The 27680-nt window shown below is 63.9% G+C and overlaps 1 protein-coding gene across 4 annotated transcripts; it reads left to right on the forward strand.

The window, feature by feature from the left end:
* Positions 1 to 7116: 7116 nt before the first annotated feature.
* On the forward strand, positions 7117 to 27509 carry KBTBD11 (kelch repeat and BTB domain containing 11). 4 transcript variants are annotated; one of them, XM_072775773.1, is made up of 2 exons: positions 7117 to 7248; positions 21206 to 27509. In XM_072775773.1, exon 2 carries the CDS (start codon positions 22006 to 22008, stop codon positions 24139 to 24141), a length of 2136 nt encoding a protein of 711 aa, XP_072631874.1. In that variant the 5' UTR covers positions 7117 to 7248; positions 21206 to 22005; the 3' UTR covers positions 24142 to 27509. The 4 variants fall into 4 exon arrangements, with proteins under 4 accessions (XP_072631874.1, XP_072631877.1, XP_072631876.1 ...); XM_072775776.1 differs by lacking the exon at positions 7117 to 7248 and adding an exon at positions 7401 to 7613; XM_072775775.1 differs by lacking the exon at positions 7117 to 7248 and adding an exon at positions 7646 to 7717.
* Positions 27510 to 27680: the final 171 nt, after the last annotated feature.

The raw sequence follows: 27680 nt of genomic DNA on the forward strand, positions 1-27680 counted from the left end.
CTGGGGACACAGGAGCGTGATGAGCAGCGGCGAGGTGTGTGGGTCGCGCTGCTGGCAGGTGACCCCTCGACCCCTCGAGCTCCTGTGGGGCGTGGTGTGGGGTGCGGTGCCCGACGTGGAGGGACAGCTCCGGGCACCCTGTTCTGGGTACATAATGGAGGAGTTACTTTTATTTTTTTCTGCTTATCAAAAAAAAAAGATCATTGCGGACTTACTTTTTCCTCGTGGCTGACTGTGGGATTCTTGTCCACGTGGGGCCTGGGTTCTCAGGCGGGGGCGCTGTGCCCTCCCCCGGGGGCAGTGGCAGGGGAGGGGGGGCAGGTGGGCGGGGAGGGAGGAGCTGCGGGCAGGGGTGAGGCCTTGCTGGCCGAGGAGAGGAGACCGCTGGAGAGCAGGGGGCGAGAGCCGGTCTTAGGGCCGCGGGCTTGAGCGCAGCCCCGGGAACTCGTCCCCTCACAGACTCATCCAATGTCATCGCATGTATTTTCTCTTTTCGGTTTTAAGAGCAAACGATACACATTCCAGGGGGAATAAATGGCACCGCTGAGCCCGCTGTGCCCTGTCCCCTCCTCTGTGGGGCCTGCTCTGCACTGAAGGTCTGGCCCCAAATCCTCTGGGTGAAGCCCTAACCCCAGACAGGTGGCACTTGGAGAGGGGACTTTGCGGGGCGAATAGGGGCAGATGAGGTCAGGAAGGTGGGGCTGGGCTGGGATTCGTGGCCTTATCGAGGAGGGGACCCCCGGGCTCACTCTCTGCCGCGTGAGGACACAGCCAGGACCCCCCCCCCAGCACCCACCTGCTGCCTCCCTTCCAGCCCCAGAGGGAGAAGGAGCAGGGGTTGCACCCCGTGCCTGCTGCGGGGCTGACTGAGGTGGCCGCCGAGGGGCCAGGCCTGCTGGGAGCTGGTCCCTGCGGGAGACCCTGTGGGCAGGTGAGGGGGGGTGGTGGCTCCCCCAGCAGAGTCTGGCAGGGGTGCTGGGGGTAGAGCCGGCTCCAGAGGGGCGCCACACACGGGTGGGAGAGCTCTCGGGACCTGGGGGGGTAGAAGGACTGGCGACTCAGGTGTGGGGAGGCCCCCGGTCATGCTGCCTCCTGGGTGAAGGGACATTTCACCCCGAGACCCAGCGTGGCGGCTGCAGGAGGCTCCGGGGTGGGGGGTCACTGGCACCCACGGGTGGTCTCCAGGAAGGACTGGCCCAATAGGGTGGCGCTGCGGGGAAAGGGGGGAGCGCTGCCCCGGGGTCCCCGCCCAGTGACTCCAGAGGTGTCCCCCCAGGATGCCCGGGGTGGGGAGACGCCGCAGGAAGCAGAGACCCCTCGGGCGCGGCGGGGACGGGTGGAGGCCAGTCCCAGCTCCCGCCCTTCCCCTGCCCCCGGCTGCCTGCACCTGCCGCGTGGAACAGAGCGAGGGGCGTGGAGGGTGGGGGCCAAGAGGAAGGGGTGGGCGGCCTCCCCCCTGGGGGTTCACAGCGGCCGGCCAGGTTTGAGGCTCGTGGTTTTCAGGAGAGGTTTCCCGGCACCCGCGGGACCCCGGAGAGCCGTGGGAGGGCCCTGTCCCGTGCGAGCTGGGGTGCCTGCCTGGTGGGCTGTTTATTGGAAATACTTTAGAGCCCATTTTCAAGCATTCCGCCCCCAAACTAATAATTGCCTAATTCCACAGTAAGACATTGTCTGGAAGAGGGCCGGGGGGTCGTCGCCGTGCCCTCCTGGTGCTGGGGTCCTGGGCTCACGCGTTGGCAGACGGGGACCTGGAGCCGCGGGCTCGGCGCCCGGGGGCGGGGGGTGGGTCCAGCTGGGGCCGTGGCCGCCCCCCCAGACCCGCCAGACCCGGAGCGCGGGGCTTGGTGCACAAACGGGGGGCGTTTTGACAGCATGGATGTTGGCACATTTAACTCCCTACTGAGGAAATGGCTTTGTATTTTGCATGTCGTTTCTAAATTCACTTTTTTTTTTCCAATTCATTTTTATTGTATTTTTTTTAAAAGGCCAGTCCCTAAGCAATGAAAAATAAGAAAACACAACAGCCCTGATTCATCACAGCAGACAGTCTGAAAGCCTCCGTTTTCACAGAGAAGACACAAAACCCTTGTGTTAGCTCCCCGGGGCCGCCAGATTGAGGCACCACGTGGGGCTGCGGACCACAGGGACTCGGCCCCCCGCGGCCTGGAGACCAGCCTGAGGTCCCTGTGTCACGGGGCTTCGCCACCTGAGGCCCGCAAAGCCTCCGGCCTCCGCCCGCGTCCCTGGCACCCTCGCTGGCACGTCCACCATCCTAACCTGGGCCTGCCCACTGCTTCCCTCAGCCTGGCCGTACCCGTGACGAGCCTCCGTGGGGACACGGCACGCTGCCCCGGGGCCCGCATGGCCTCGTTGCAAGTGGGCCACCTTCAGAAATGCCCTGTCTCCGCGTCAGGTCCCGTCCTTGGGGGCCGGGGGCTTAGGACTCCAACATATCTCGGGTGGGGGCGGGGGCACAATTTAGCCTTTAAGTTGCAGATAACTGGGTAAAGTGCCCTTTTTTTTTTTCAAGATTTTTTTTTACAAGATTTATTTATTCATGAGAGACACAGAGAGAGAGGCAGAGACACAGGCAGAGGGAGAAGCAGGCTCCATACAGGGAGCCCGAGGTGGGACTCGATCCCGGGACCGGGAATCACGCCCTGAGCAGAGGGCAGATGCTTAACCTCTGAGCCACCAGGTGCCCCAAGTGGCCTTTTTTTAAATAAAACAGTTTTATTTGACAGAGAGAGAGAGAGAGAGAGAGAGAGCATGAGCACGGGGAGGAGCAGAAGGAGCAGCAGACGCAGGGAGAGGACGCGGGACTCGATCCCAGGACCCGAGATCATGACCTGAGCCGAAGGCAGATGCTTCACCGACCGAGCCGCCCAGATGCTCTGGATGAAGTGTCCTTGGTTTACACTTTTGAGGATTTACTAATTAGACCTTTGCTATGTTAAAAAAAAACAACTTGAAAACCTGCTATTTTTGCCGCCGGTGGTGAGGGCAGTAAGTGGTGCATTTGGATTGGAGTTCGGTTTTACGTGGCACTTCGTGTACGCCGTTGCTGGTGTGCTTGTGCGGTGACAGCAGCGTGACGGAGAAGGACGAGGCCCGGCTCCCCTTGCCGTCCCCGGAGCTGCGGGTGTGGGGCCTGGGGGCGAGGCTCGGCCAGGCTGACACAGGACGTGCCAGGAGGCGCAGGGCCGGCAGGTGAAGCTCCGAGGGCGGACCTTTGTCTCCCAGCACAGAGCATTTGGGGGGTTGGGGTGGAAACTAGGGGGGAGGATGAGGGGAGGATGAGGGGGGAGGATGAGGCCAGCTGGACACGGTGACTCCTGTTCTGCGGAGTGCGGTTCTCGCGCTCACAAAGCCCCTTGAGGTTTACTGTGCTGATCGGGCTCGTTCATTTGAAACGACAGAGCTGTGGTCTGGGGCCTCACGTGAAATGAGAGCGTCACGTTCAGCTGAGAGCTGAGATTCCTCGAGTGCAGAGGAGCATTCCCTGCCCCTGCGGTGCCTGCGTGCATCCGCCCCGAGGCGTTCTGCACAAGCCTACGTCCATATGCATGGGGGGCATGGATTTCCGTGAAATCATATTTAATTGCAAGCAGCTTGCTCTGACGTGACGGACACATACCTTGAAAATATCTAAAAATGACTATTAAACTTGTCTATCTTTTCTGAAAGAAGGGTTACGGGAACCAGCACGAATGACCTCGAATGCCATGTTTATTGCCTCCCGGTGGCCTGTGGCCTCGTGAGGGCCGGGCCACCAGCCCCGGCAGACCGGGGTGGAGGACGGCGGGAGGTTCCCGACCACGAGGCCTCATCGTCCCGTGGGCCCAACAATCACTGGCCCTAACTGGGTCTGGGAGACTCGAAAGACGGGTCCCCGTCGTCCATTCACACCTGGGACTGGCCGTGACATCACGAGCACACGGTCAGTGTCCGTGCATGGCCCACACTCCACCATCCACGCTGTTTCAGGGTACGTGGGAACCTACTCTGAGTGGAAAACTCTCAGGCACTGGCGAGCCAGATACTTGAGAAAACTCGGGAATGAGGGGAAAGAGCCTCACCCTAGTAAGAAGCAGCAAAAGTGGACCCAGAGTCCATCCGAGCCGGGGCGGGGGCGAGTTGGGGAAAGGCGGATCTCAGGGAGCCGGCCCTACGGGGACGGTGGCTTCGCGCTCGTACCATGTGGGCAGAACTTTTAAACGAAGCAGGGAATATTGTTTCCACACCAGCACGCAGATATTCTAATTAATTTTTCATGCCAAGAGACTCAAAGTACTTTGTAGCACTTGGATCAATTCCTGACAGCTACTGGAGCTTAATTGCTGTTTTTTTGGAAGGTGGGAGCGTGTAAACTCTTTGGGGCTATTAAAAGCTTTGGGGAAAAGATACAAACCCAGTGACCCGAAGGGGCACCTGCACCCCAGTGTCCACAGCAGCAACGTCCACAACGGCCACACTGTGGAGGGGCCTCGGAGTCTGTCGGCAGATGATGGACAAGGACGATGCAATCATCATATGGTCCTACTCCTACGGGGAAGATAAGAAATAGTGAAAGGGATTAAAGGGGAAACGAGAGAAAATGAGTGGGAAATACCAGAGAGGGAGACACAACATGAGAGAGTCTAACTCTGGGAAATGAACAAGGGGCCGTGGAAGGGGCGGTGGGTGAGGGGACGGGGTCACTGGGTGATGGGCATTAAGGAGGGCGCGGGATGGGAGGGGCGCTGGGAGTTACACGCACTGAATTACTGAACTCTCCATCGGAAACTAGGTGTGTATAGGTGTTGGCTAATTGAATTAAATTTAAAAAAAAGTTTTGGGGAAAGATCTGCTTTCTGGTAACAGCACCCCAAACAGTATCTCGCAATCTCACATCCGAACAGGGCGCAGCGCTAGTGTCTGGCTGGCAGCCGCGTGTCCTGCATGCCTACGACGCACGACCCGGGACAGCACAGAACTGGAGACTGGAGACGGTCCACAGTCACCCCAGGGGCCGGAGTGATGGGTGGAGCCAGCCAGGGCACGCAGGCATCACCCGGCCATCCCGTGGGAGGGTGCCGGTACCCCCCCAACTCACCGAAGAGGACAGCGGAGCACGAGCGGCCAACGGTCCTGTTCAAAATTGTCGCTTGCAGACAGCGGAAGTGCTGTTTGACACCCCAGCTGCTCAACCCCGGAGCTGGGCGCTCTCCGTTTCCTCGTGCAGCTTCCAAGTGGGGTTCCCGGTGCCTCAAGCGCGGAGCCCAGGCCCCTTGCCCCGGCGTTCCCCGCGCCGTAGACCGTCCTCCCCAGCACAGTTCGGAGGCTCAGTCATGCTTTCCACAGCCCTGCGCTGTGATGTTGGCCGGCTTCTTCGGGGTTGCCGAAAATCCAAATACTAAATGACGTTATTGTTGAAGTTTTCTTGAAATAGACGTTATTTAATGTTTAAAACAAGTCCTTCTTCTCGGTATCATCACGTCCCACGTTCTATTTCAGGAACCCTGGAGGTCCCCGTAGTTTGAATGAATGAACTAATTAAATGCGTGGACTGTTCCTCTGCAATTTCCATTCACTATATTGGGACCATAGTACATGCTTTTTGAATAAAACATGTAAAGTCTGAAAATGGATGGGGTCCCCCACACACCTTATCTACCAGATGGTGTAGGGGTTGGATGAGTATTTCAAGTTAATTCATTTGTTTTACGGCAAGCAGTGTATAGTGGAAAGAAAAGTTAAGTATGACACCACCTGACCTCTGGAAGTCTGCAGAATGATAGAAAAGATGGGCCAGTATTTCGTTGGCAGTAGCACACGTGGTTGGGGGAAGCTTCGTGGCCACTGGACACTAATCCACGGAGGTGGGAGGGGAGCCAGAGGAAGCCGCGAATCCGTGGCTCAGCCTAAAGTTCCTCTTGAGAAGAATGGGAGTGAGGCCTGGAGGCCCCGCTGGCGAAATAAACTTAAACTCTACTCCAAGCGACGTTGAGTCAGTGGTGGTGAGCTACTGACCCGGTTTCCATGTAAAGGAAACAGACATCCACTAATAGGATCCCAGTAGATTTTGGAATATTTTTGGAGTAAATAGAACATAATGAAAGTGGAGCATGACGGGAATGCTTCAGCCTCCAGAAGATCTGTTTCTGTGAGAGTTAACTGATAATTTAAGAATATATCTCCCAATAGTTTGTTTGGTTTCTGCTTCCTCTGAGGCAAACCCCGATGTAAAGTATTCTACTTGGCAAGTGAATGAAATAAGATTTTTTATTTTTTATTTATTCATGAGAGACACACACACAGAGAGAGAGAGAGAGGCAGAGACACAGGCAGAGGGAGAAGCAGGCTCCATGCAGGGAGCCGGATACGGGACTCGATCCTGGGAATCCAGGATTGGGCCCTGGGCCAAGGGCAGGTGCTAAACCGCCGAGCCACCGGGGATCCCTGAAAACCATTCTTTAAGGATGTTCTCAGAGCCTGAGCTACGGTCCTGAAATCCGAAAGGCCCAGGGCACAGTAGCCGGGCAAAGACTGTCAAGTGCAAAATTTGAGCCAAGTCAAGTCTGAGGCTCTCTGTGCCTATGGAAATCGAATCAACCTTATTTTGCACAAAATCTTTAAAAATAGCACGTACCGTGGGGGGTCCAGTGTTAATCAGCGCTGAAGGGGGCAGGAGGCAGCTGGAGGTAGGGAGAGCATCTTCCCTTCCTTCCCGGGAGCCCAGGGGTCCCTGCAGGGCCTGCGCCCCCACCCCGGGCCACCCCGCGGTCGGAGGACGAGGTGCCGCAGGAACCTCTTGCTTTTTCACTGGGGAATCTGTAAGGAGGAGAGCAGGGCTGCCCCCCCAACGTGTCAGCAGGGCACCGTGTCCAAGCGCAGAATCGCCCGCGGGGCCCCGGAGGACAAGGGGGCGGGGAAGTTGGACACAAAGAGTGTGGCCTTCGGCAGAGGCCCGAGGGGGGGTCCCCGCAATGTTCGCGGGCGCAGCGGGGCCTCCGCGGGGGCCGTCCGGGTGCGGGTGGCCCCTGGCGCCCGAGCTCCGAGCTCCGAGCCTGCGAGCCTCGCGCGGTCCCGGCGACGGTGGGCGAGCGGCGGGGGGGCCGGGCCGGGGCCCCGCGGGGCCGAGCCTGGCGGCGGCGCGCGCTCCCTCACCCGAGCTGCGCGCCCCAGTGCACGCGCGCCCGGCGGAGGCGGAGGCCGCTCCCGCCCCCGCGGCGCGCTCCTCTGAGCGGCTGGGCCTCCGCGGACCGGGTGAGTGCCGGGCCCCGCGCCCGCTGCGCCGCTTCCCGGGGCAGGGCGCGGCGGGGGGACTCGCCGGCCCGGGCCTGGCGGCGCCGGAGGGACCCTGGGCGCTCGCGGGGGCGCGGGGAGGGGGACCCCTGGGCGCTCGCGGGGGCGCGGGGAGCGGCGGAGGACCCCCCAGGCGCTCCAGGGCGCGCGGGGAGCAGCGGGGGACCCCTGGGCGCTCGCGGGGGCGCGCGGAGCAGCGGAGGACCCCCCAGGCGCTCGCCGCCCCCAGGCCCCCCGCCCCCGCGCGCGGGAAGACGCCTGCGAACCCGCCGGGCGCTCGCACAGGTGCGCGGGAGGCGGCCGCCCCGCCCCGGGCGCTCCCACAGGTGCGCGGGAAGAGGCCCACGCGCATGCGCGGCGGAGACCACCGGCCGGGGCGCGGCGTCCGGGCGCGGGTGGGCGCCGGGTGGGGCGAGTCGCCGGCGGCGAGGTAGGGGCGCCGCGGACCGAGGGCAGCGGCCGGTGGGCCCCGGAGGCGCAGGCCGCGGGAGCTGGGGCGGGGAGGGGGCGGCTGCCGGGTGGCCCTGCCCGCGGGGGCGGCGTGGGCAGCGCGGTGGGCGGACCTCTGCTTGGTCCCCGGGCGCCCGCGTGGAGGGGGAGCCGCTGGGCTGCGGGGCCTCGGCCGCTCCCCCGGGCCCGGGCCTCCCCGCGTGTGCGCGCCCGCCGGGCCCCCGCCTCCGCCTCCGCGCAGGGCCGTGGGGAGGCGCCCTGGCCACGTCTGCGGCTGGCGCGCCCGGGGTCCCCGCGCTCCGAGGGCCCGGCCTGCGCGCGCCTCCGAAGCGGGGAGCGGACCCCCGGGGCGGGGGGCGCTCCTGGGGCATCGGGCGGCGAACGTGCCCCGCATCCTGATGGGCCCGGCGCCTGGAGCGCGCGGAGGGGACTCCATGGCTTCCCGGCTGCGACCCCCCCGGGCTGGGGACCTCGGCTCCTGCGGCGCTGGGCGGCCCTTGGGGAGGGCCCCCCCTCCCCTGTGCGCCCCCCGCCCCTGTGCGTCCCCCGCCCCGCCGGTGTGCGCCCCCATCCCCGCCCCCTGTGCGCCCCCCGCCCCTGTGCGCCCCCCTCCCGTGTGCGCCCCCCGCCCCTGTGCGCCCCCCTCCCCTGTGCGCCCCCCGCCCCTGTGCGCCCCCCGCCCCGCCGGTGTGCGCCCCCTCCCCGCCCCCTGTGCGCCCCCGCCTCCTCCCCTGTGCGCCCCCGCCCCGCCGGTGTGCGCTCCGGGGGAACAGAGAACCAGCCAGTGGGAGAAGCTGCCGCAGGTCTTCTCCCAGCACTAGCGGCACGTGACCAGCAGGTCTCGGGTGGATTCGCCTGTCCCGTGGGCCCCGAGGGAACGGAGAGGTCACCGTGTCCGGCCTGGCCCCCGGCCACCTCCCTCCATCTCGTTAGCAGCCCTTCCTCCCGCTAACTAGAGCGCCTAATGGATGCCAGCCCTGCCCTGGGGCCTGCTACCCCCAGCTAATGGCGTCCTATTACTGGAACACCCCTCCACACCCCAAAACCCCCGAGGACCGCCGCCCCGCCGGCAGATTCGCCCGGGGCGCCACTGTCTGCTGGTGTGAGGTGATTGGCATCCGGCCCTCTCTCCTGGGGATAAGTAAGCAAAAATTTTAATGGGATAAAAAGTCTTTTGAGTTTCTCGTGTCAACTGCACAGGCGTTGTGGATAATGTAATTAGAACACAATGGAAATCTTAGAAGATTTTGCCCGTTTTTAAGGCAATCTCAGTTTGGGGTTAAACAGTAAAAAACGTTAGCTGGGTGGCTCTTAGCCGGAGGCTAAATGCAAGCAGGGTGACTTTCCCAACTTTCTGGAATCGGCGTTGGTTCAGGGAAGGCCCTGCCTTGATCCTTGGAGCACGTTGCCAGGTACTGGGAGGGTGGAAGGATCTGGAACACAGGGATCACCTCTGAACATCCTCCCGGCGGCCCCTGGCTTCTGACCTCAGGTGGGAGGTCTCAGGCCGGCGGCAGCTCTGGCAGCGGGAAGGCCGCGGTCTCCGCGGGTTAAGGACGCCTCTGCAGCCTGTGCTCCTGTACCGGAGCCCGGCTCTCCGCGCCTCCATCTGGAATCATCTTCCTGTTGTTCTCTAAATGCCAACGGGCACAGTGCGCGGCGACACTGGCTTTGTGGGGAGCCTGCGGTCACGTAGGCACCGTGATCCCCTCAGCCTCCCTGCCCCCGAGTGGGGACCACAGGGGGCAGCTGCTCCGTGGGCCTCCGAGGGCCTGGGGGGGGGGTCTGCTGGCGGATGGGAACCCCGACCTGCCATCCTGTGCAGCCTTCCTGGTGCTCGGGGAAACGTCTGCCCTGCTCTGGAGTTGGAGGGGTTGCCGCCTCCACTGCGGCCCGAGTGGGGTTTTTCTCTTGCAATTATTGTAATTATGCTCAGATCGCAGCGTTGGTATTCAGCGCATATTTGCAAAATAGTTCAAACAGAGCAGCAATAACTTTTGGAGTAAAATGAAAACTTCTAGGAGTTTATCTTTTGCCAAGAACCCGGCGCCGGCTTGAAAGGATATTAAAACAAACAGTGCCTTGGAAGCTGCAGCCAGTCAACGTCTTGTGCAACGTTTCACCAATTAAAAATTAATTTCCTTCTTTCACAAATATTTATTGAGTGCCTTCCGTGGGTCAGGCGCGCTTCTAGGTGCTGGCGTGGCGGAAGTCGACCCAGTCTCCCTCCTCTCGCGGCCTGGACTCCGTAGGGCGGAAGGCAGCAAACGTGCGGCCACAACCCCCATGAGCGTCTGGAGGAGGCGGACAGCCGGCGGAAGCCTGTGACACACGTTGAGCTGAGATCTGAAGGCTGAGGTTCCGGGAGGTTCCGGAGAAATCATGTGCAAAGGGCCTGTGGTGAGGAGCAGGGCCCCTGCAAGCGCCGAGGAAGGCCGGGAGGAGCACATAGGGCAGAGAGCGGAACATGATGTCACCGCAAGTTCCCTGGGGTCTTTCCTTTAGGGCAGTTCATGGGCTTCCTACCTTAGGGCTCCACAGAGTAGGATGTGGATTCATCTTCAGAGCTGAGAGCTCCCGAGTCCTGAAGGGAAATCACTAAAGAAGACGGTGTGGACGGCGCTCCCCCAGCTGGCCGCAGCGGCCGCGTCAACAGTCCTTACTGCTCTGTGATCTGTGTGAGGCGGTCCCGTGGGGTGACAATCCGACCTGCCGCCTTTGGGCCACCGCCGGCCGCTGCTTCCTGTGGCGCCGGGGTCCCCGGTGTGGGCCCCGCAGGCCTGGGCCCCTGGTCACTGTCCCCTGGGCGGCAGGTGGCCATGTGCGACACAGGCCTGCTCGCGGCACCCAGACGTCCTCACCGGGGCTCACTTGGCGCCCGCCGCACAGACGTCCCCCCAAACCGGGGCTGCCGGGGAGACCCGCCCACGGCGTGACGCTGGTGTGGGTGCAGCCTGGTGCCGTGGTGGCGTCCTCGGAAGAGGCGGCTGTGTGCGGGCGGCCTTGCTGCCCCCACCAGGGGAGGACCCCTCCCCTGCACCGCACTGGCCCTGACCCTGGGCTCCCCGACCTGCCCCCTGTACTGTGCTGGCCCTGACCCTGCACTCCCCGGCCTCCCTCCCCCCTGCACCGTGCTGGCCCTGACCTTGCACTCCCCGGCCTCCCCCCCTGCACTGTGCTGGCCCTGACCCTGCACTCCCCAGCCTCTCCCCTGCACTGTGCTGGCCCCCGACCCTGGACTCCCGGCCCCCAGAGCTGTGAGAAGCAGGTGTGTGTCGCGTACAGGCCGCCGGGTCCAGGTGTTGGTGACGGTGACTTGAGCTAAGCTCGTGGCTGCGCACAGACGCGTTTCCCACCTGCGGCTCTGTGGTCTGCGTCGGGCTCGGTGGGGCTGGCTCAGCTGTGCCCTGTGTGACATGGGGGGACCTCTGCTGTCGGGCTGGGCGGCCCCAGGCAGGGCCTGTCTCTCCGTGGCCCCTGGGGCCCCCGCCGTGGGCAGCTTCTGCGTCGCTGGGCTTCTTCCTTGTGGCCCAATGGCCCCAAACTGTGTCCCAAGGGGAGAGAGCCGGGAGGGTGCTCGCCAGCCTTCCTGCCTGCGCGGGTCACTCCGGGTCGCCTGGCCTGCCCAGACCAGCGTCAGCGCACATAAGGGGACCATGCTGGGCGGGACCCGTCCATGGGGCTGTCTTCGGAGAGGCGACACCTGCCACAGCCCGCCCTCTGGCCACTAGGTTCATATTGCCCCGTGTGCAGCGACAGGATCCCACGTCCCCTCCCAGCTGTCGTACTGCGGGGCTATCGCTCAGCTGTGAAACCCGGTCCAGGAACGAAGAGGCCGCGGAGGTCTGGTTCCCGCGAGGACCCTCGCAGTGGGGAGAGCCCCGTGTGCGCGGGGCCTCGGCTCGGAGGCAGGGGGTGGGTGCCTGAGCCGCTCCTGGCGCCACCTTGGCTGGTGCGACGTGGCCGTGGGGCTGGCAGGTGTGATGCCCGCAGGCCCTGTGGGCCCAAGCCCTGGAGCCCCGGGGCCGTGGGAGGCGGATCCTCTGTTTGCCCCCCCCCCCGTGCCTGCCTCAGGGCACGGGCTTGGCTTTGGGTGACTGCCCGGAGCCAGCAGCCCCCCGCAGCGCGGCCCGGTGCTTGTGGGGTGCCCAGCGCTGAGCAGGGATGAGCCACGACCCCACTGGGCCCGAGGCAGGAGTCGCCACTGCCCCGAGGAATCCAGCCCCCCCCACAGCCGTCCTTCCTTGTTCCTGAGAGATGCCCGGTGCCTGCGCCCGTGGGCTCGTCTTGGCCGCGTCTGTCCCGCAGCGACCTCGCAGGACCGGCTCCTCCTGCACGACGGTCCTGTGGGCGCCCTGGGGTCCCCGGGCCATTGGCTCGGGCTGGCGACAGACGCTGTGGACGCGGGCCTCTGCCCGCCTCGGACTGGGCGCGGCCGCGGGAAGAGCCGGTTTTATTTTGGACCCTGCTTTGTGCCTCCGGCCCGTTCCTGCCCTGTACCCCCGCAGGCTGTTCCCGCTGGCGATGGGGGTGTCTGTGCATCCCCTCCCTGCGGGCACCCCGGGGGCTTGGCTGCTGACTGGGCGGGGCTCCCCGCCAGGTGGCCGGGCCCTGGGGTCCCGTTCGCCGCGTGCGCCTGGCGTTCGGTGGGCGTTGACCGTCTGTGTTTGCGCAGTGACGGCGTGAGGTGACGACGGCAGGCCTGCTCCGTGAGCCCTGGGCAGCTCAGCGGTGGGACCGTCTGCAGGGGGTGCGGGCACGGCCCGGGGCGCGGAGGTCGAGGTGCAGCCCACAGCTGAGCTCCCGCGGCCCTGGCCCGGCAGGCGGACGCCGGTGTGTGGCCTTCCTCGGGCGGGACGGCAGGTGTGCAGTGTGGCTGCGGCCCCGAGCGTGTGCCTCGGGTCACGTCACGGGGGAGCCCGCCGTGGCGTCCTGGGGCTTGTGGGCATCTTTACAAATAGTCGGGTCTTGGCGTTCCTGTTCCAGCGCCGTGGAGTTGAGCCCACCTCACGGGGAGAGCCGGGTGCCAGGGTCCTGGGTCCCACACCCCACTCCTTGGCTGTGTGGCCCGAGCACTCCCTCCCGCCCACTGGCCTCGGTTTCTCCTATTTCTGCAAAAGGCAGGGACGGTGCTCCGGGGCCCCTGAGGCCCTGGGTTTGGGGCAGTTTCTGGCGCTGGGATTCAGGCACTCGGGCCTCCGTCCACAAGTTTCCCCTGCAAATCTACAGCCTAAGTCAGGCCCAGGATTTAGCAAAATTTTACCTTGAAAAGTGATGCCTCACCTCGGACTCCGTGCAGGGAGCCTGGGGCTCACGGGATCCTTCACCGAGCGCCCTTCCTCCGGGGGGCCCCACGGGAGCTGGCGTCGTTTCATTTCGTACACAGACGCGCTCACGTGAACGCTCGCGCACGAGGCTGCTGTGTGTATGGTTCTTCTGATACGTGCTGAGGACGGACGGTTTGAAGACACCAAAAATATGAAAATTCACCCAAGAGCTCACCATCACCAGCCTTTTAGCCTTTGTGGCAGTTTCTCGATGCCTTTCTGTGTCCCCGGTGTTCTCGCTCGCTCTCTGTCACGTGCTCCCCTTTGATCCTGGCCTTTAAGTCAGCATCGTGATGGAGGCCCTTTTCACGAATGCCTGGAAACCTTGAGAACGTAGTTTTCAGCGATGGCATGTAAATATGCGATTTATTGATCATTTATCGATAAAACTTGTTTATTATTTCCATGCTTTGCAAACGGGAATGCTTTGGAAACTCAGTGTCCTCAAATATCTGGTTTTCCAGGGTGGAGTTTGCATCCCAGGCTCTGAGCACCCCAGATGTGCTGGACGAGGGCTCGGTGAGGTGATCGCCGTCACCCGGGGCCCCTCACCCCAGGACCCGTTACCCAGAGCCCGTCACCCGAGCCCATCTGAACAAAGTGCAGCCCGTAGGTGCTCACAGCCTGACCCTCTCCTACCAGGTGGTACGCACTGGATCAAGGAGGACTTGTACTGTGGTTTGGTAAGGCCGCGCATTCCCCTGCCCAGGAAGGTATCAGGACTATGTCCCGGTGTCTACGGAAACTCCTAAAAAACCTGAAGCCTTTTCCGGGAGCTCCTGTTGCAGGGGGCTGGGCTGTGTGCACCCACTGGGAGAAGGAGTGGCTGCCAGAAGCAGGCTCTGTGGCAAGAGACGAGGCTGAGTGCCCTGCGTGGGGCCCTGGCCCTCGGCAAGGATGTGCTGTGACCCGGGGCAAGGACAGGCCGGGCCGGCCGGGCAGACGCTCCTCGCCCCGTGGTTTCATGGCCTCCAAAGCGCCTTTTCCACTCAGCAGCTCTCCACGGCTCCGTGGAGCTTCAGATGCTGGGCAGACCGTGGGGACGCGGTCAGATGCCTCAGGCCCCCAGGAACTGAGGTCTCACTGTGTCTGGCAGTTGCAGAGCGGGGCTGATTTCTCCCCCCAAATCATCATGTTTGTAAGCCTGAAGATTCCTCTCTCACCCTGAGGTGAGCTTCAAGCTCATCGGGAAAATATGCAGGACAGATGGAGATGTTGGGGACTTTCGCCCATGAGCCGCGTTCAGTCTGTTGTTCAAAGAGTTCGCAGAGGCAGCGAATCATCAACACAGAGGACCCTCGGGGTCGGCTCCAGGTAGAGCTACGACACCTAGTCTGAGCCTCCGCCCTCGTGCGCGGCCTGGACCACCCTGGCAGGACGGGCCTGTCGTCCACTCGCACACGTGGACTTGGACCTGTCAGGCCACCCGGCCTTGGGCCTCCCCCAGGCACAGGGGCCGGGACACCCAGGAGTGTCCCTTAGTGATGCATCGCCCTCCCCTCCACCCACGCCTCTTAGGTCGGGAAGCAGGCCATCGCGAGAGGACCCTGGACGTGCAGAGCCCAGGTGATGGGCCCTGGGTGACAGGGTCCAGGTGACGGGCTCTGGGTGATAGGCCCTGGGTGACAGGCTCTGGGTGACGAGCTCCAGGTGACAGGCTCCAGGTGACAGGCCCCGGGTGACAGAGTCCAGGTGACAGGGTCTGGGTGACGGGCTCCAGGTGACAGGCTCCGGGTGACGTGGTCCGGGTGACGGGCCCTGGGTGAGAGGGTCCGGGTAATGTGGTCTGGGTGGCAGGCTCCAGGTGACAGGGTCCAGGTGATGGGCTCCAGGTAACATGGTCTAGGTGATGGGCTCTGGGTGAAAGGTTCCAGGTGATGTCCGGGTGACAGGCTCTGGGGTGAGGGGCCTCGCGCGGCTGTCGGTGCCACACCCCCAGCCCGTCCCTGGGCCCCATGGGGTCCGCGCTCCTTGTGGGCAGCCGCTCGGCCCAAGGAGGAAGCGCAGGCTCGGTGGCATCTCCCGCGGAGGGCGGTGCGGCCGTGCAGGGGTGCTGGGGGGGGGGGGGGAGGCGGGCTCTGTGGCATCTGGGCCCGAGCGGGTCGGGGCAGCGGGGACAGAAGGGCCTGTACCCTCCCTTCCGTGTGCACCACCGGCAGCTAATAAGGGAGCGGAGAAGGTGGGGGGGCTTCCAGAGCTGTTTCCTCTCAAGATCTTGTCTGAGGGGGGAGAGCGCGACTGAGCGGGGTGGGGCAGAGGGAGACGCAGACTGTGCTGGGCGGGGAGCCCGGTCTGGGCCTCGACCCTGGCACCCCGAGATCATGACCTGAGCTGAACGCAGGCCGTCGCCGACACCGCACCTGGGCGGCCCGGGACTTTCATGGGTTTTAATCAAACCACGTAAGCGGTGCAGATCTTGGACGAGGCTCTGCTGGGAAGCCAAGAGCTTAAGACGTTGAGAATGACACGACGGGAGTTTTTGTGTGACTTTGCCATGTCCCAAAGCCCCTGGAACTTTGAGCGTCCTGAATCAGGTGTCGAAGGCTCCAGCAGCAGGAGCGAGGACCTCAGGGGCCCCGAGGTGTGCGCGGCGACCTTGGCGGACCCAAATCCGTCCGAAGCAGCTGAGAGAGTCCCTGGTGTGCAGGAGGACGAAGCCGTTGTTCTTGCGCTCAAGACGGATCACGTGCCTGCCAGGTCGCCTTCCCCTCGCTTCTCTACCGGCGTCCAGGGATTTGCACTGCACGCGAGACGGAGCGGCTCCGGGGCCCGGCCAGGCCCTGACCCGCTGACCCAGGGACCTGGGGACCTGGGCTCCCGCGTCCAGGACTGGCCTCGCCGGTTCGCTCTGAGGATGTGCCCCTGGCTGGCTGCCCTGGCGATCCCTGCCTAACCGCCCTCTCTGCGGGGCTCGGCGTGCACCCCCCGTTCTCAGAGGAGACTTCCCTGCCCTCTGGTCCACGTGTCACCAGCCGAGCCGTGGGGGCTCCCCGGGTGGCACTCCGCGGGTTGCTGTTCCCTCAGAACCCGTAGAGCGACGGCTGTTGGCCTTCCTCAGCAGGCCGTGAACTCAGGGGCTGAGACCGCGCCTGCCGGGTCCGAGGAGCTTTCTGGCACCCGCGATGTCGTGGGTGTTCGGGGCGTATCTGCCCAATAGACGAGCACGTGGAGGCGGCGTCCGTGGGAGTTTGGCCGATGGAACGGTCGAGAAAAAATGCGGTTTACTTGGCTCGGGTGGTCTCTCAACTCTGATCGTAGCCGCATTTCCGTGGATGTGCAAACGCACATCCCGACTTTGGTGGAGGCACCCGAGGGCTGGAAACGGCAGCATGGCCTGGAGTCACGGGCCTCGGTGCTCCTGTCTGTGACCTTCGTGTCCACACCGAGCGTTAGCTAAGCCTGTAAGTCTTGAATCATGACCCCCAGGGAGGGACAAATGTGTCCCCATATTCTAAGTTTGCATCCGAAGGCCATTCTGGAGCGCCCCCCACCCCCCAGGCTGGGGCGGGTCCTCAGGACGAGGGCCCAGGCGTGTGCCTTCTGTGTGCGCCGCTCTTAGGGCCGTGACTCGAGCGCGGGCCCATGGGGGGCAGCGAGCGGGCGCCGTGGCCATGGGATCCCACGGCAGGTGCGGCGGCGGATGCAGGCCTGAGCACGCCCGCCACGGCTCCTGTGTCCCCCGTCCACTCCCCGGTGTGGTGTTTCCATCCCCCAGAAGAGGCTGACGCGTGGCACACGAGGGGTGGTCGTCTGTGGAGCCGAGCCCCGTCTCCTCTGTGTGGACACGGGGCCGTGAGGCGGGCGGCACCTGCCAGACGAGGCCAGGCCACCGGAGCTCAGGGCGGGCGCAGCAGGACCCCGGGGGCACGGAGGCTGGGACGCGCGCACGACAGGCGGGCACAGGCAGCTTGCTGCCCCCGCCGCCCCCGGGCCTGGACTCCAAGGGAAGCTGTCGTGTAAGGTCTGACTCGTCCTCGGCGACTCCACGTGGCACCTCCTTCAGCTGCCGCGACAGCGCACGTACCCGGGTGGCATCTCGAGACGAAGAGGCCTTTGGTGAGGGAGGCTCCCATGGCTGGCTCTGGCCTCCTCCGAGGCTGGCTCCGCACCGCCAGGGTGCTTGGGGCCGAGGGGCACGGGTGTGGGCATCGGCCAGCCTAGCCGGGCGGCCTCCCCGGAGCCACCAGCCCGCCCTGACCGGGGCCCAGGGGCGAAACCACCTTGAAATGCGACGTCTGTGTGAACAGCCGGGGCAGGCCATCGCTCTGTGGCCGTGGGGGCCGGGGCGCCCCGGCACGCTTCGAGGGCGCGGCTCTCGGTTCACGGCCTTAACAAATGTTTTTTTTTAATATATATTTATTTGAAATAGGTTTTTCAAAAGGCATGATTATGTAAAAGGAAGATTCTTTAAAGCAGTATTCCAGAGCCACATTTAACTATAAATAAACCAGTGTCCACATCAGATACATAAATAATGTCCACGTTAGGAGACCATACAGTCATTTTAAAGAGTCGGTATTAATAGTGAAGCAGTTGATGGGAAGAACCTGAAAGTTCTGTTGAGGTATTTATCAGGCCAAGCAGAGACTCCTGTCCTTCAGAGGGACATGCTGCGCGAGTCATCTTCAGATAATGGATCCTCCGTGGGACATTCTCTGACTGCAGCCGGGAAGCCCGCCGGCCTCTGTCACCCACGTCTGCGGGACGCCGTCCGCGGAGATGCCGCGGCCCCCAGAGCTGTACTCAGGGCAACCCTCGGGGAAGCCAGCCTGCCCGACGCCACGACCGGCGACCTGCAGGGACCGGCCCGGGCGCCCTCCAGGAACCCCCCAGGAGCCTCCCCGTGGAATTCTGGTTCTAGAGCCACCCACAAAATGGGGGGAAGCCCTGACTGCCCGTCCAGAGACACTTGGCACGGAGCATCTTTTTTTTTTTTTTTTTTTTGGCACAAAGTGTCTTAGCAGACGAGCCGAGGTCTCCCGTTGGTGCAGAATACGCCCCCCCCCCCCCCCCCCCCCCCCCCGTCAAGGGGGCACCACAGCACTGGCCGCTCAGGGTGGGGAGGGGGCAGGGCTGCCTCGAGCTGCTTTGACACCGCCTGGGAAGGGAAACAGTTCCTCCGCCTAATGCCTTCATCTGTCTGCTCCGAGAGGTGGCGGGCAACATGTGCAAGAGGCCAGACGCTCACAGCGCTGGGGACCGTCCTCCAGACACGCTGCGCGGTGGCCTCCCCGCCCCGGGGAGCATCTCCGAGCCTGGCGGCAGGGTGGCAGGGGCCTCCTGGGGCACCTGACGGCGGCGTGGTCACCCCGGGGGGGCTGGCTGGGTCGCTGGGGGCAGGGCTGGGGCGGGGCGGGGCAGGGAGCCTGCTGAGGGTGTCCGTGGACGTGCAGGCCGTTTCCAGCAGCGGGACACAACCTCCGACGCTCGCGTGCACTGGCAAGCGCAGTGGTTTCACTGCGGGAACCCGAGAGGCGTGATAGTGGGGTTCCTCTTTGTCCGGCTGGACGGGAACCAGCCGTGTCCTCAGGCCACCAGGTGGCTCCACCCTCTGCCTCGGACCCTGGGGGTTTCCTCGTGGAGCTGTGGCTGCTGCTGGGTTGTAGGGACAGCGGGGTCCGTACGCACCAGCCTGGGGCTCTGGGGCTCACCCTGGTGCCACGGGGATTGAAAACACGGTTTCTTTCTTTCTTTTTTTTTTTTTTTTTATTTATGATAGTCACAGAGAGAGAGAGAGAGAGAGAGGCAGAGACACAGGCAGAGGGAGAAGCAGGCTCCATGCACTGGGAGCCCGACGTGGGATTCGATCCCGGGTCTCCAGGATCGCGCCCTGGGCCAAAGGCAGGCGCCAAACCGCTGCGCCACCCAGGGATCCCCGGAAACACGGTTTCAAACTTAGGCTTCAACACCGTGTCCTGCTCTAGGCCTTTTCTTCCAGTCCGTGACGATTTATGAGGACAACCCTTTGGGCTTAGGGTTTTGCTCATTCTCAGGGGTCAGGCCGGAGACAGAAGCAGGAAGTCCTAGGAGGACTCCTCAGGCCACAGCGACAGGAGCTCAGTGTTCTGAGGCCTGCGGTCCCGTGGGGTAGAGAAGTGCTAGTGCCGAGCCACGTGCCGGGCTCTGTTTGGCGTTAAGGTTCACGTGTGTGGATTTGCCCTTCAAGGCTCTTCACCCTTTCCTCCCACCCCAACCCTTCAGCTTCTGTTCTCTGTATTGATGACTTTTTTTTTTTTAAAGATTTTATTTATTCATGAGAGAGACAGAGAGAGGCAGAGACACAGGCAGAGGGAGAAGCAGGCTCCACGCAGGGAGCGGGATGTGGGACTCAATCCCGGGACCCTGGGGTCACACCCTGGGCTGAAGGCGGCTGCTCAACCGCTGTCCTGTGTCCATGATATTTTGCGTAAGATATGTTAGTGCATCTCAGTTTCATCAGAGTTTCCCCTAACGGCCTCGATGGCTGAGAAGGCACCGCCGCGTCCTTGGGAAGACGCCGTGAGCCTTGCCTTGCACACGCACTGCTTCCAGCTCTCCGGTGCGTTGCCACTCCCTCGCCGGGGTGGGGGGGGCGGATGCTCACGGCCACCTCGCTGGGGACAGGATGCACAGCCCTGAGACCGCACCGCAGCGGGGCTGGGCGCCAGCTGAGTAAACACCGGGGCCGTGTGTCCTGCTGCCTCCTCCCCGACCGCACGCCCCGGCAGCCCAGGGTTCCAGCTCACTCAGCGTTTCATAGCCCGGCATTTCCATGCGTCCCGGGACGCGCCCTCGTACACAGCGAGTGTGCCGTGGGCGTTGCTGTTAAAGATTTCTGGAAAACAGACGGGGGGGGGGGGGGGACGGAGAGAGAATCGAATGTTTTGAGTTTCCAACCTGAGGACGCTTACTGCTAAAATAGCGGGAAAGCTCTTTAGTGACTCCAGGGAGGGAGGGCAGGGAAGCAGGGGTACGTGCTCGACCCCGAGCAGGGCGGTCGGGGAACTGTCTCAGGCAGCAGAGGCAGAAAGCAGGGGTGCTGGGGGGCTGCTTAGGTCTCCACTCACCGGAGAGGCTCGCACATCCTACCCAATAATCAAACTAAGCTGTATTTGGCGTCTTTCTTGCCCGTACGCTCTGCTTTAGAAGCTAGAACACACCTGAACCCCCTCCCCTCACGGTCGTGGTGAGACTGCTAAGGCCCCTCTCAGGCTGGGGCGTCTTGGAAGGTTTCGCCAATTTAGGAAAGGTCGTACTTTATCCTTCATCCGCAGGTGCTCACGTCTGCTCCCATCTCACGTGTATCCGTGTGTGGTGTTTTGTGTTTGTTTGGCTCCGGCTTCTCTTCGGCCGCACGCAGGCCATGTGGAGAGTCGCTTCCCTGAGGTTTCTCGGAGACACAGTTCCAAGAACGAACGGCTCACACAGATTTCAGGGTTGAGCCTCCGAGGCCAACCCCACAGAAGAGTCCTCAGCTCCTTCCTCCTAATATTTGTTGTAACTTAATTTGAAATCGACTGGAAAAGACTGTAGGAAAACTGTCACATGTTAATACAGTGAATGATGTTAATTATGCTTTCTCACCGGACGTTCTTCACACACACATCGCATTCTGTTGAAAAAAGGAATTTGTTGGTATTTGACTGCTTTTTTTTTTTTACCCGCAGAATGAGCTGTTTTGTTTGGAGGAACCCAATGTTTCTAAAGCCCTTGGTTGGGGGCACCTGGGGGCTCAGCGGTTGAGCGTCTGCCTTCGGCTCAGAGCGTGACCCCGGGGTCCTGGGATCGAGTCCTGCGTCGGGCTCCCTGGAGGGAGCCTGCTCCTCCCTCTGCCTGTGTCTCTGCCCCCACCCCCCCCATGTCTCTCATGAATAAATAAAATCTTTAAAACCAATAATAAAGCCCTGGGCTGAACTGGGGTCTCTGTCATGGGCCCACAAACAGGGCAAGAACAGGGAGAGGGCATTTCTAAGACCCCTGAGTTGTTCTGTTTGTCTCACTCATCCAACTCTCCGGCAGTGAATAGTCATGATCCCCTTTCCTGCCCATGTGAGTCCCTAACCTGGAAGTGGGGGGCGGGGGGGGCAGACCCCTGTGAGCGACACAGAATGACCCCACTGAAAAATGCACATTCAAACACCCTGTCTCTCTCCCACAAACAGGAACAAGAAGAGTGTGGTGACACCATATGGAAACACCTGATGTTCCAACAAAGGAAGAGGCCCCTGCCCCTAAGTGAGGAAGGCCAGTTCTCCGGCCGTCATGGTGTTTTCCTAGCACCCAGCCCCCCTCCACAGGCGAATCACGACAGCCCCTCCCGCGGGGGTGAAGAGTGTGGATGCCTGGACACAGACTACCGTACACCCGAGTCGCCCATGGGAGTCTTACAAATAAAAGGGAGCTCTGTGGGGTGCGCTGCACGGGCACGGGGTTAAAATCCCAGTGCTGAGGTTTAGAGGCAGCCTGCCCTGGACCTAACTGAAGGGTGCGCCCTGGCTCCTCTTAGCCCTGCTGGTAGCTCAGCACCGGAGACCGACCTGCGGGGGGGCCCCCCCCCAGAGGCCAAGGCTCGGCCGGAGGGAGCATCGGGGGAGCATCGGGGAGCATCGCGGCCTGGAGGGAGCATCGGGGGAGCATCGCGGCCTGGAGGGAGCATCGGGGGAGCATCGCGGCCTGGAGGGAGCATCGGGGGAGCATCGCGGCCTGGAGGGAGCATCGGGGGAGCATCGGGGAGCCCTGGGGTGCGGCCTGGAGGCGAAGCCCACGGACCCCGCGTCCCAGGCTGGCGGGGGTGCGCGCCGGGCGCACAGGCCCCACCTCGCGGGAGCCTCGGGACTGTGCACCCAGAAGCGGAGCCCGGGAGCCGGGCCCAGGGGCCGCGGGGCCTTGAGGCGCGCGGGGCAGGGCCGGTGATGCCGGGCTGCTGAGCGGGCGGGGCGGCGGCGGCCAGAGCGCGGCGCCCATGGAGCCCCCCCTCCCGGAGCGCGGGCCCGAGGCCGGGGGCGCGGGGGCGCAGGGGGCGCGCGGCCAGCCCGGGGTCCCGCCGCCGCCGGCCGCGCAGACACCCTGCAGCCTCGGCGCGTCGCTGTGCTTCAGCTCCGGGGACGGCTCCCCGCCGCAGGGTCGCGCCTCCGCCGCGGAGGGCGCAGCGTCCTCCCCGCCCTCGCGTCGTAGCGGCCCGCGGGTGGTGGAGCGGCAGGGGGAGGTCGGCAGCGCGGGCGCCGCGGCTCCCGGGGAGCCCGGGGACCCCGAGGAGTGCGTGTCCCCGGCGGAGCGCGCGTCCCCGGAGGAGCCCATGACCCCGGAGGAGCGCGCATCCCCGGCGGAGCCCGGGACCCTGGAGGAGCGCGCGTCCCCGGCGGAGCGCGCGACCCCGGAGGAGCCCGGGACCCCGGAGGTGCGCGCATCCCCGGCGGAGCCCGGGACCCCGGAGGAGCTCCTGTCGCCCGGGGAGCCCGTGACCCCAGAGGAGCGCGCGTCCACCGAGGAGCGCGCATCCCCGGAGGAGCTCCTGTCGCCCGCGTGCACCGAGGAGCTGCTGTCGCCCGCGGAGCCCGCGTCCCTGGAGGAGCCCGCGTCCCCGGAGGAGGCGGAGGAGCCCGGGGACCTGGCGCCCGTGGCCCCCGGCGTCGAGCCCGTGCACGGGGAGCCCGACCTGGTCATCGAGGTGTCGGGCCGCCGGCTGCGGGCGCACAAGGCGGTGCTGGCGGCGCGCAGCGACTACTTCCGCGCGCGGGCGTCGCGGGACGTGCTGCGGGTGCAGGGCGTGGGCTGGGCGGCGCTGCGGCTGCTGCTGGCCTACGCGTACAGCGGGCGCCTGGCGGGGGTGCGGCCCGACAACGTGGCCGAGGTGGCGGCGGGCGCGCGGCGCCTGCAGCTGCCGTGCGCCGCGCAGCGCGCCGCCGAGGCCGTGGCGCCGCAGCTGAGCCTGGCCAACTGCTACGAGGTGCTGAGCGCGGCCAAGCGGCAGCGGCTGACCGAGCTGCGCGACGCCGCCTACCGCTTCATGAGCGACCACTACCTGGACGTGCTGCGCGAGCCCGGCGTGTTCGGGCGCCTGTCGGGGGCCGAGCGCGACCTGCTGCTGCGCCGCCGCCTGCGCGCGGGCCGGGCCCACCTGCTGGCCGCGGCGCTGGAGCTCGGGCCGGCGGGGGCCGCGGGGGGCGCGGGGGGCGCGGGGGCCGGGGGCGCGCGCGCCGTGTTCTGGCTGCACGAGGCGGCGGGCGAGTGGCGCGAGCTGACGCGGCTGCCCGAGGGCGCGGCGGCGCGGGGCTGCGGGCTGTGCGTGCTGCACAACTACCTCTTCGTGGCGGGCGGCGTGGGCGCGGCGGGGCCGGACGGGCGCGCGCGGGCCTCGGACCGCGTCTTCTGCTACAACCCGGCCACGGGGCTCTGGAGCGCCGTGCGCCCGCTGCGCCAGGCGCGCTCGCAGCTGCAGCTGCTGGCCCTGGACGGACACCTGTACGCCGTGGGCGGCGAGTGCCTGCGCAGCGTGGAGCGCTACGACCCGCGCGCCGACCGCTGGGCCGCCGTGGCCCCGCTGCCGCGCGGAGCCTTCGCCGTGGCGCACGAGGCGGCCGCGTGCAACGGCGACATCTACGTGTCCGGGGGCTCGCTGTCCGGCCGCCTGCTCAAGTACGACCCGCGGCGCGACGAGTGGCAGGAGTGCCCGAGCAGCAGCAGCCGCGAGCGCGCGCTGGGCATGGTGGCCCTGGGCGGCTCCGTCTACCGCTTCGACCAGGGCGCGGCGCGCGGAGACCCGCAGGCGGCCGGGGCGGTGACCGTGCTGCGCTACCACTGCCTGGCCAAGCGCTGGAGCCGCTGCGCCGCGCACCCGCCGGGCCTGCCGCCCTTCCGCTGCGCCGCGCTCGGCCGCGCCATCTACTGCGTGGGCCGCGGGGGCACCTGGCGCTTCGTGCCCCCGCAGGACGGCGAGGGCGCGGGCGAGGGCGCGGGCGAGGGCCGGGGCGCGGGCCGGGGCGCCACCTTCGAGCCCGCGCCGCTCCGCGCCCCGCTGGACGCCCGGGGCGCGCTCGTCCCCTTCGTGCTGCACCTGCCGGAGGAGAAGCCAGACAGGGGCGAGGACGGCGCGGCCTAGGGGGGCGGCGGGGGAGCCCTGCGGTGCGCGCTGTCCACCGGGCCGTCTGGAGCTGGAAGCTCGTGCGCGCGCGGGGATTGTTGCAACGCCCTCGTGCCGAAGGTCAGCTGCCCTAACCTGCCCTCCCTGCAGCCCCGCTTTGCTTAGCGCGGTCCGCGGCGTCCAGTGTCAACGTCTGTGCAAATAGGTGAGCTGCAAAGAGGACACGAGGCGGGCATCTGGCGGAGCAGGAGAAGCAATTGGAGCATCAAGCCTCAGGACACGGGGAAGGGTGGGGTCCAGAGTGTGCCCGCGGGGAGTCCGCAGCCCGCCCCACGTGTCAGTAGTTGTCCGGAGTGTGTCCCCGCCCGGACAGGGCCCCTTGCACCCAGCTCACAGCCACCAGCACCAGGAGACCCCGAAGCAGGCCACGCACTGTGCGCTGGGGGTTTAGACTCATAACCCGTAACCAGAGCTCCTCAGATGTTCCTAACATAGTCATTTTGCACTCAAATGTGGGTTGGGTGAGTCCCAGATGGCACAGCAGGGAAGGTGGGGCCCTGGGTACCGTGGGTCTCTGTCCGGCAAGCAGTGGACGTACCTTCCCTGCCGCATGGAAGCTGCAGAGTGGGTCTCCCGGCCTCAGGAGCGGAGCCACCTCACCTGTCAACCCGCTCGGTCACACGTCGTTAGGGAAGGGTGTTACTGATTATGTCGGACGTCCTGGGGATGATTTACTCCGGGAAGCCAAGCTTGAGTAGGAAAAGCTGCCCCACAAGGATGCTTGTCTGTTTTCAAAAGAACCTTGGCCAGGTACCCATAGGTGCTCAGCCACCTTCGTGGTCTATAACGAGCTCGAAGACACGATTACCACCCCCCACCACCCAGCGGAAGAAGGTTAAAACCACTCCTGACGCTTCTAAAGACGAAGGCGTGGGCACATTGGGAACCCACTGCGGACGACGTTTTTTTTTTGTTTGGTTTTGTTTTTTGTTTTTTTGTTTTTTTGCTTACAATGTTCTGAGTACATATTAGGTGACTCTGACCAGGGAAATGGATTTTTTACAAACGCGACTCCAAGAGGCTGTGGCGAAGGGACAAGGAGCATATTGACATAAGGGGAAGTAACTATATTTATAACACAATTGGCAAGGAAAGTACGTTTTTCTAATTGAATTCCAAAGCAGCCTGATAGAAATTAGCAGGAAACTCGCTACTTCGAGAGGACAAAGCACTAACAACAAATCAAATGATTCTTCCTCATTTGTTATTAACATTTTACTTTCCAAGTAGATGTAGGCAGAGCTTACTATTTACTACGCATTTCCGGCTAAAACACATGCTCACAAATAGAGGCGAACTGATTTGGATTCTGAATCCAGTCGTTTTTTTATTAAAATAGGAAAAGCCGCACTTAACGTCTGTGGTGCAGGGAGACGGAGTCCGGCACCCTTAGTGCTGTTCACTTCCTAACCCGGTGAGGGGGCGCTGACGTCCTGTAGCGTCGTGGGTTTTGGGAGATACGTCGTGCTTTTTCGAGAGTCTGCGGTTATGAAAGTCACCGGTTGAGTGTGTTTAGAAACGGCCAGCTCGCATCTTCACGCGTGTGCCAGAGGAACAGAGTTCCTGATTCCCGTTGGAGCACATCCTGGCGTCCGGCGTGTCGGGACAGCTCACGAGCCACGAGGAGACCCCGGCAGCCTGGCTCACCTCATCGTCTTAGGAAAGAGGGGACACACTTCCACCGCCTGCCGTGGTCGGCCTTCTGCGGGAGTAGAAAGCAGAAACGGCAGGAGAAAGAGGAATTTACAGCAAAAGGGGACAGACAATGTCGTTTTAAGGGAAACGTACGCCTTGTATTGCAGCACGCCTTCCTCTGGAATGTTGTTATATTTGTGGCAAAGCTTTTATATGAGATAGAACCAGGCTAATATTTTCATCCCGTAAGCCTCGAATTCATGAAATACTATCACTGTGATTTTGCTTGAGAAATCGTCCCTGTGATGTTTGCCGTTTGAAAGCGAAGCGCGGTGCGGGTGGGCCTGCAGGGTAGAGCCGCGCCCGAGCTCAGGGAAGCGCCGGGGGGCAGGTGCGCACAGCCTCGCGGCCACTGCCCAGCTGCACTGCCGTGTGCGGCGCGGGATTTCATGGAACAGAGGCCTGTCCTGGACATGGCCTCACTGCCTGCGGGGCTCGCCTTGGGGTGCCGGGGGTCGCCCCAGCGGAACACCCAGGGAGGCCGGGGGAAGCCGAAGGGTGAGTGGAAGGACAGGGAACAGTGTCTTATTTCTAAATAGGGGCACCTCATGAAGACAAATGCCAGGGGGCCTGCCATGCCCTGGGGACCAACCCCTTTGGCGTTGGGGGCCGTTATTTGGAGTTGTAGGCACAAGGTTTGCACCAGTTCCACGAGCAGAAAAGCCACCCCTCTGGGGTCGTGATGTGGGGCACGGCTTGGTGGCGGGCGGGGGCTGGGGGGCAGGCCGTCCCGGCTGAGACTGGCCCCCGACGGCTGGCGTGCCAGGGACGGGCCTCTTCCTGCACGGGGTTCCAGGGGTGCGCCCAGCACTGCGAAGGATGCCTTACTTTTGTTACTCACTTGTTGCGTGTTTGGTGTAGACGTGTTCCCGATGAGTGATCTGTCAGAGGCAAATGAGCCTACGGGGTGTAGGACGACCGTCCGTAATTCTGGTGACATTAACCCCGGCACGCGGACGCTTGCACGGACCTGAAGAGCAGCGGTGCTGTCCGGAGACCGCCTCTGTCAGCGGGGGACCCACTCCGCTCCGCCCCCCGGGATGCGCTGGAAACCCGGAGACGCTGCTCAGGGCACGTGTGTCTGAGGCTGTGCCCGAGCTCCCCGACTGTGTCCCAGAGCCAAGGCGAGTTCAGGCTGCAGCGCGCTGCACCCCTGCTTGGGCCGCGTGGACCCGCAAGTGCTGTGTCGTGTTCGCGCTCGTTTTACTTGCTTTCCTAGCTTCGAAGGCGTCGTTCTTGGGCATTAAAAACACTCGCTGTTCTCCGTTTCCCGCCCCTCCGAGATGGTGTCCGTGGGAAGGTGAGGGAAGGCGAGCGGGGTGCCCGGGCTCCCACGGTGCCTGCTTTCCTGTGGCTGCTCCCTGCACCTGCCGGCGGGGCCCAGCCTCGCCCCCCCTGCACCCTGGGCTCGGGGCGGCCCCCACGGCTGCGGGCGGGTGCTCGCTCTCCGGAGACCACAGCCCGCCAGGCGCTTGCAAGCTGTCAGCGGGCCGCAGCGCCACGTCCAGGACAGACGTCGCCGCGCGTGCAGGGAGCGTGTTAGCGCTTCGGGTTTCACACCCAGGCCCGGTTGCTGTGAACCCCTGTCCGTGTCCGCTTATGCCGAGACGAAATAAACCATCGGAAATGCAGTGCTCCTGAGTGTGCGTGGTTGCTGGCTGCCCCCGGCCCCCGCGGGCGAGCAGCGGTGGGGCGCCCCTCCCCCGTCCCGTGGGAAACGTGCTCCCGGCGGCGAGGCCCTCCAGCTGGCTCCCCTCTGTGAGCGAGGAGCGTGGGGACTCCCGAGGGTGCTCCGGGCTCCC

This window comes from Canis lupus, chromosome 15 (genome assembly GCF_048164855.1).
Source record: "Canis lupus baileyi chromosome 15, mCanLup2.hap1, whole genome shotgun sequence".
NCBI lineage: Eukaryota > Metazoa > Chordata > Mammalia > Carnivora > Canidae > Canis > Canis lupus.

Bases quoted from the DNA above. Each gene is read 5' to 3' on its own strand.
- KBTBD11 (XM_072775773.1), top strand. From the start codon at position 22,006: ATGGAGCCCCCCCTCCCGGAGCGCGGGCCCGAGGCCGGGGGCGCGGGG.